Raw genomic sequence first — 7,708 nt, forward strand, 5'->3', positions numbered from 1 at the left:
ATACGCACCCTCCTTTCTACTTTTTTGATACCTACAGTAGTGCTCTTCCAGTTTTTCTCCTTTTCTACTAAGCTTCCTTGAGCCCTTTTAAGTGGGAAAACATCCACCTGAAGGTCCCTGCTGGCTGATAGAATCATGTAACAGAATAGAATCATGAGCTTAAAGATGCCGTTCCTGCAGCTCGTTTACGTTCAAAGATTTCTTTACCATACAATTGGGAGGGATGACTGTCTACATCTGGGAGGGGGGTTTTGGCTCCGTGAACTTGAAATTGTATTCTTTAAGAATAAGCCCAAAACGGAAATTAAAATGTTACGCCCTCTCCTATCTGTGACATCCCGTGACTTCACACCACGCTATCAGAGAAGCTAAAGATAAGACGGCTTCTCTCAAAAGTCTGTTTCAAATCTGCTCAGAAACAGCTGTGTGCTTCCTGCTCAGGGGAATCAGGGTTACATAAATAGCAGAGATTGCCATGTGAACACCCTACTGAAATAGTTTGGGTCTTTTAAAATACAAGATTTAAAAAAAAGGGGGGGCTAGGAAAAATCTAAAAATAAAGTTGATGATCTGCCTTAAAGGACATCCTATTGAGCTTACTTTCGACATAGGTTATTTTGGAGGGAATGCGGTCACTGTCATAAAAAATATATTTAGGATGAGACTAGTGGGGTTCTGGGAGAGGAAATGGCAAATGTAGACTCTCCCTATTCTCTTCCTGTCCTTTTTATACCCTTATTGTTTGAGTCAGGTTGTGAGGTTTTATTTGGAAAACATTTTAGAGGTTGCAATTGTCCAATCTTCTTGCGTCAATAATTCAAAATGATTTTTACTTTATCTGTTACAGTTAGTTAGATAAAATGATACAAAAAGGTGTTTTCAACTTTGACCGTAACTAGTGCAGGAGACCAAGCAGTTGGTAATGTGGACCCAAGATTCTGCATAGGTTTTGAAACCTCTTCTACTCCAACTGACCGGTTCCACCAGCCATGACTATTGTCATTTTACATTTCCATTATGATCCGGTGATAATCGGGTGATTTAAAGGTACAGGCTTACTAGGTTGTCCCCAGGTTTAACTTTTGTTCATCTTGATGGCATTCTCCGTTTTCAATTCAACAAGTACTTTTCCTACTGAGGGAGATTCATAAAAAAATATATTTTTTTAAGGGAGAAAGCAACAATTGTAGTTATATTTTTTCTTAAAAGCTATAACATTGAGCACTCCCCAGCACTTTTTCAGTTACCAAAAACAGTTGGTATTGTATGTTCCATAAAATTGCTATTATGCTTGTTATTGTTATAAGGTATCATCCATGTGGCAGGAATACATCATTTTAAAGATGCATTGAGAAATGTGGGCAGGAACTACATAATGCTGATTTTTGCATAAACCTTAAAATACTTAAATGTTTAGACACACTTTCCACATCTTTTTGTCACATTTATTAAAAGTTTGACACGATCCTAAAACTTTGTTTTGAATGTGCTCTCTTGTAGGTGGGCAGGTCTGATATGAACACCCTCAGCTTGCCTCTAAACATCCGGCGTGGAGGATCCGATACCAACCTCAACTTTGATATACCAGATGGCATTCCCGACTTCCACAAAGTCAAACTCTCTGCTGACAGCTTGAAACAAAAAATCCTCAAAGTCACTGAACAGATCAAAATCGAACAAACTGCCCGGGATGGTAATGTGGCGGAGTACTTAAAACTGGTGAACAGCGCTGACAAGCAGCAGGCTGGACGTATTAAACAGGTATTTGAGAAGAAGAACCAGAAATCCGCTCACTCCATAGCTCAGCTGCAGAAGAAACTAGAACAGTACCACAAAAAGCTAAAGGATATTGAGCTAAATGGGTCTGCTAGCAAAAGTTCCAAGGACATTTCCAAAGATCACCTCAAAGACTTGCAACATTCTTTAAAAGATGTGAACGCCAGTTCTCGTCTTGCTGGCCAAGGGGAAAGTAGTAAAACGGGCATGCCAGGGGTGTCCTTGACGCCGCCAATGTTCGTTTTCAACAAGTCAAGGGAGTTTGCAAATTTGATCCGTAATAAGTTTGGCAGCGCTGACAACATTGCTCATCTAAAAAACACCCTTGATGACTTTCGCCCAGAGAGCAATTCCAGAAACTTGAGTGGAAGTGCCACTATGGTGGCAAAACCCAAGTATGCAAGCGACGATGAGTGTTCGAGTGCAACATCAGGTTCTGCAGACAGCAATGGAAACCAGACATTTGACACTGGTAGGACAAACACGAACGATAGCCATGGGAATCTCGCAGTGTTTCTGGAAGAGCTTAGAGAAATCAGAGAAGCTCATTCTCAGCTATCTGAAGACATAGAGACATTAAAAGTACAGTTCAAAAGAGACTATGGCTTTCTTTCACAAACATTACAAGAAGAAAGATACAGGTAACACATGTACCTATCTTTAATAAGAATACATGTTCAGTTCTACATTTTTATAAACAAAAATGAACATAATTTAACTGATTTGCATGAAATGCTAAAATATTTACTGAACATCTTGTTCAGAAGAAATGAGAAAGTGGATGACATGTTAGCTTCAACTGTGAGTTGGTGTCATGTTGTTGTTTTTTGTTTTGTTTACAATAATAGAGTAAGCTATGTTACTTGGGTAAGTGTATTTCATTCTTACAAATGGAATATCAATTGTCCACACGAAAACATTTCAGTAATGTGTGTATGCACATGATATATAGATGTGATCCGAATAAATGTTTTTGCTTCATATCTATAGGACCTATTTGAGGTTTACGGCATGATTTTTGAAATTATTGTTATTTATAAAGCACCGATATATTTCGCAGCACATTACAATGGGGGAATGATATACATACCGTAAAGAGAATGACCTAGAATATAAAATCAACAGGATGCCGACTGATGCAACAATAATACCATGTTCTATAGGTACTGGGGGCCTTGCTGGTGAGAGATTACAATCTAGAGATAATAATGGCACAGTTGAAAAGATGGGTATGAAATGTATACATTGCTGGAATCATTGTATACAATAGTTCCACACACAAAGCATGATTATATAAGAGAACCCGAAATACAAAAAGATATGTAAAAGCTCAGCATAACAATCTGTGTTTATAATGGAGTCCTTTTAAAGCGGCAACCCATGGCGGTTCCTTCTTTGTACATTTGATTGAAGCAGGGTGTCTCTGGGGTTAAACTCCATTCATTTCAGCCCTTAATACCCCCTGCTTCCGGAGATACCTCCGTAGGGGGTGCCGGTAGCTACTCGGCTACCAGGGTTTACATTATGGCGGAGTTTCAACACTCCCACGTCCTGCGGGCCAATAAGAAGCTGTGATGTCATCAGATACGGCTTCCTGTTGGCCCGTGTGACGCGGGAGCTTTAAACTTTAAAACCCAGCAACCGGCACCACCCTTCGGAGGCAAGTATCTCCGGATGGGGGGGGGGGGGGGGACCCAGAGCTAAAATGGGGTCCAGCTCCAGAGACCGCCCTGCTTCAAACCTCCTGTTAAAGAATGAAAACATGAATTGCTCCTTGAAGCTGAAGTTTTGTGATTCCAAGCATGTCCTTGGCTGTGTCGGGATCATCCCACCTTTTACAGAGCTGTGCACAGACATCACGGTGTAGTTTTTGTTTTTTAAGGGAGCTAGGAGACGATGGTAAGTAGCAACCACCTGGTCTACGTGTTTGGTATTAAGGATGCTGCTTTTGTTACTAGCCGGACGAAAGAAGTAATTGTTCGCTTTGTATTTCCCACTGCGAAATTCTCCTTGTATGTAACGTTAAAAATACACATTTATCAGTCATTTGTGGATTGTTACTGCGAAAAGGACCCTTGTTTTGGGATGGTGGTGATTAGCCTCTCGGAGATGCAGTATCTAAAGATCTTGATTTTTGTTTTTCTAACATTCATACAATGTAATATTAGTTTAGCTTTTTAAATAACGGTGGGGAAGTTGTAAGGCATCGTTGTCAAGGGGTTAATACCCACAGGAAAAGGCAAGAACTCATTAATATTATGATTAAGGTGAACATCTGCCTTAATCATATTCATGGGATCAAAAGGAGCAGAGTGATTTATTTAAATGAAGGCACAATGATGATGAATAAATACAAATATTCTTGTTGGTAAATAGTTTTCAAAATCTGATTTAAGGGATCATAAATATACAAACTTGTAATGAAAAGAACAAAATGTGGGTTCATTAATAGGTAGGATTTGTTTCTAATTATAATAAACCGTGTTCTGGTTTGGCACATTATCTTCATACATTTTAATAGGCTGGATGCATGAACACTTCAATAGTGGTATGAGTGACATGTTGGGATTTTACTGCTATAGTGCTAACACAAAACAATGTTCCCAAAGTATTATCCATGCCTAAATGTTATTAAATATATGCTAATTAATTTTGAGATGTATAACTGCCATGATTTCTTTTATTACCACAGCATTTCGTATAAAAACAAACATAATTACATGCCATGGCTGTATCCTAGGTATAAACAAGCTAAAGATAATAGTTCAGTATTGGCAATGACGGTGAGATTGAAGTAAATGCAGCCACTTGCATGATTAAAGGAACCTAAAGAATCCTCTGATTCTGTCCATCACAAACTTACTTAATGGTCTTTGCTTCACAAAGGTATGAAAGACTGGAAGACCATCTAAATGATCTAACTGACCTTCATCAGCACGAGACGACCAACCTGAAACAAGACCTGGCCAGCATTGAAGAGAAGGTCGCATATCAGGCTTATGAGCGGTCCCGGGATATTCAGGTAAGGCCTCGTTCCCACTGCTCGCGGCTGTGCGCGCGACACGAGCAAGGTACAGCCCACTATGGGGCAGGCCCCAGTCAGTGCGGGGGTGTACAAAGCGCGATAGTGCAACCACCTTTCCCAAACCCAAGAAATGTCTCTTGGTGCAGAGGCCGAGGGATGGCTACGTCACGGCGGCGGTTCAGCCAATGAGGGTGAATCAGCCGCGTGATGTCATGGCCACGCCCCCCTCCCCCCCAGTCGTGAGTCATCTGAAGTCATTCAAATCTCTTGGTTGCAGGGCACGAGCGCCGCTAGGCGCTGCGTCTCAAGCGCAACGCGCTCACTGGGGCCGTAGCCTAATTGTCAAAATCCTGCTGCCAACTTCGAAATTCAATTCCAGGTTCCCACACCCCAGAGGGAAAACAAATACAAAAAAAATGGCAGAAAGTCTTGCAAGGAAGAGATATACAGGTATATAAGGAAGTCTTGCAAGGAAGAGATATCTGATTATTGGGGGGTGCCTCCACAAGGCATTTTGGCCTTGTAAGCCTGAGGAACGGTCCTGTGTGGCCAAAACAAACGTTATCCTGTGAAGGCACTGCCCCCCTCCTCCCCCGCCCCCTTTAATAAGAGGTGTAAACATGAATTAGACAGGTCTGTATGTCTACAGTTCTCCAAAATAATTGAAACATATTATTGCAAAATCAATCCTCTTTTGTATTTGATTTGCTTTACTACCAATGTGGCCATGGTGGGTTAGGACTTTTTGGACATCCAATACGGTACAATATATTTTGACCCTTGCGTCTACTCCTGTTGTTACTTAACACCCAATGAGGCATTGTTTCACAATCATTTTCCTTGAACATGGAGTGAATCCGTAGGAGCATGTAACTGCCTGTCTGGTTTGTATGAAAACAATCCTTCATAGAGATACAGGTTCTGCATTTGTTACATTAAAATGCAACTGGTTATTCATGTTGTATTTTTGCAATCTATTTTAATCATTTTAAAGTATTCATAGGGCACTAAAAAAAGCGAGGGAGGCACTAAAAAAAAGAGAGGGAGTCGTGCAACAAGTACCGATGTGACCAAATGTATAAGCATCACATAAACACTGCTTCATGATTAGGAATAATACAAAAAGAACTTGTTGTGCTGCCCTGATAAATATATTGGCACAAATATATATATATATATATATATATATATATATATATATATATATATATATATATATATATATATATATATATATATATATTTAACTATTAAGGTTATGGTGGGTAAAAAAAGTGACTAAAACCCTCCACAGTAAAGCATAAAGCAACTGTAAATATTCCTGTATTTTCATTTACATGTCTTAGACAGGTCTGCAACCCTGTCTTTCACCATTATCACCCAGCAAACAGCACTTCCACTGCAGCAAGGGATTCTGGGAAATGACATGCAAATGAGCACACAGTGCCACTTTTTATCTCATGCTCACATTACATGAGCAACTAAGGGTTGAGATGTGAGCATGAGATAAAAAGTGGCACTGTGTGCTCATTTGCATGTCATTTCCCAGAATCCCTTGCTGCAGTGGAAGTGCTGTTTGCTGGGTGATAATGGTGAAAGACAGGGTTGCAGACCTGTCTAAGACATGCAAATGAGTATACAGGAATATTTACAGTTGCTATATATATATATATATACAGTGGTTGACAAATCACCAAAAAATCTACTCGCCACCTAGTACCAAACGTGTGCTGCTTGGGCCAATATTTACTCGCCCGGGGGTTAAATCCACTCGCCCGGGGCGAGCAAATGTATAGGTTTGTCGAACACTGTGTATATATATATATATATATATATATATATGTATGTATGTATATATATATATATGTATATATATATATATATATATAGTGATTAAAGTTTGTTTTTGTAGGCACCCTAGTGAATTCAATGCATTGTGAAGGCAGTCACTTTTTTTAAATGTTTTTACTTTAAACACACTTTACCTGAGGTTTATGAAAAATGACCTAATTTGTTTCTTAAACCTAGCAAATTGAATACAGCGCTCTGGTTTTACGAACGGGTTTGCCTTGGAAAGGTATACAAGTCATGAACTTATTTTTAAAATAGGTTTTCAACGTGTGAAAGAATATTGGTACATTTAATGTGGTGAGGGAAAGGGTTATTTTGAGGAATATGCAATATTATTTATTGACCTCCTTGCTCTTGTCTCTTGCCTTAATACTGATCGTGGCATTGCCTAATGCTGACTTTTGCGTCAGGATGATGGATGAGCAAGAGTAGGGTCAATGGATGCACAAAGCACGCCATACTTTTTTAAAATAAGGATTTTGTTAAAAAAAGAAAATTTAAAAATCACATCTTTTTATAAATACAGGCTAGTTCACCGGGATTAGAATGAAAGAACGACTACATTAAAGCTGTTGCTAATGTATGTGTACTATGTGACTTCAAGTATTTCTGAAGACCCAGGATTATTGTTTGTTGGGTCAAATGTTAGGGCTTTGCTTATTGTATATGATTAAGGCGAAATATGTATTAAACTGGTGCACTTTACTCCAAAAAAAAAAAAATGCAAAAATTAGCAGTTGCGTCCATTAGTTTCAGCGACCTATATGTATGTCCTGTTAATCTTGTGTTTTATATTTGGCATAAATCCACCAGGTTTAGGTGGCAATCTATCAGGAAAACTGCATAAATTATAGGCACAGCATTTGATGCACCTCATTATAATATAAACTCTCTTCTCCACTAACCACTCCCCAAAACGCTCCTGGTGCAAGTGGAGGAAAAAATGGAGCAAAGCCTCTTGATTGCACAGGATCATCTGGCTACGTATTCAGGGATATTTTAACCTCCCTCTTTCCTTTCCAGCACAAGTGCTGTTTTTGTTGCAGGCAGTAGGGC

The 7,708-nt window shown here is 39.3% G+C and overlaps 1 protein-coding gene across 2 annotated transcripts in view; it reads left to right on the forward strand.

The window, feature by feature from the left end:
- TMCC3 (transmembrane and coiled-coil domain family 3) overlaps positions 1–5,841 on the forward strand; it is a 72,583-nt gene extending 66,742 nt beyond the window's left edge. Inside the window, exons 2-3 of one of the 2 annotated variants that reach the window (XM_075600407.1) lie at positions 1,501–2,417; positions 4,663–5,809. In XM_075600407.1, coding sequence (XP_075456522.1) covers positions 1,501–2,417; positions 4,663–4,990 — 1,245 coding nt within the window. In that variant the 3' untranslated portion in view covers positions 4,991–5,809. Of the gene's footprint in view, positions 1–1,500; positions 2,418–4,662 lie in introns of both variants that reach the window. The other variant, XM_075600408.1, reaches the window with a different exon arrangement.
- Positions 5,842–7,708: the final 1,867 nt, after the last annotated feature.

The sequence above is a fragment of the Ascaphus truei genome, chromosome 5, assembly GCF_040206685.1.
Source record: "Ascaphus truei isolate aAscTru1 chromosome 5, aAscTru1.hap1, whole genome shotgun sequence".
In the NCBI taxonomy this organism is placed as follows: Eukaryota; Metazoa; Chordata; class Amphibia; order Anura; family Ascaphidae; genus Ascaphus; species Ascaphus truei.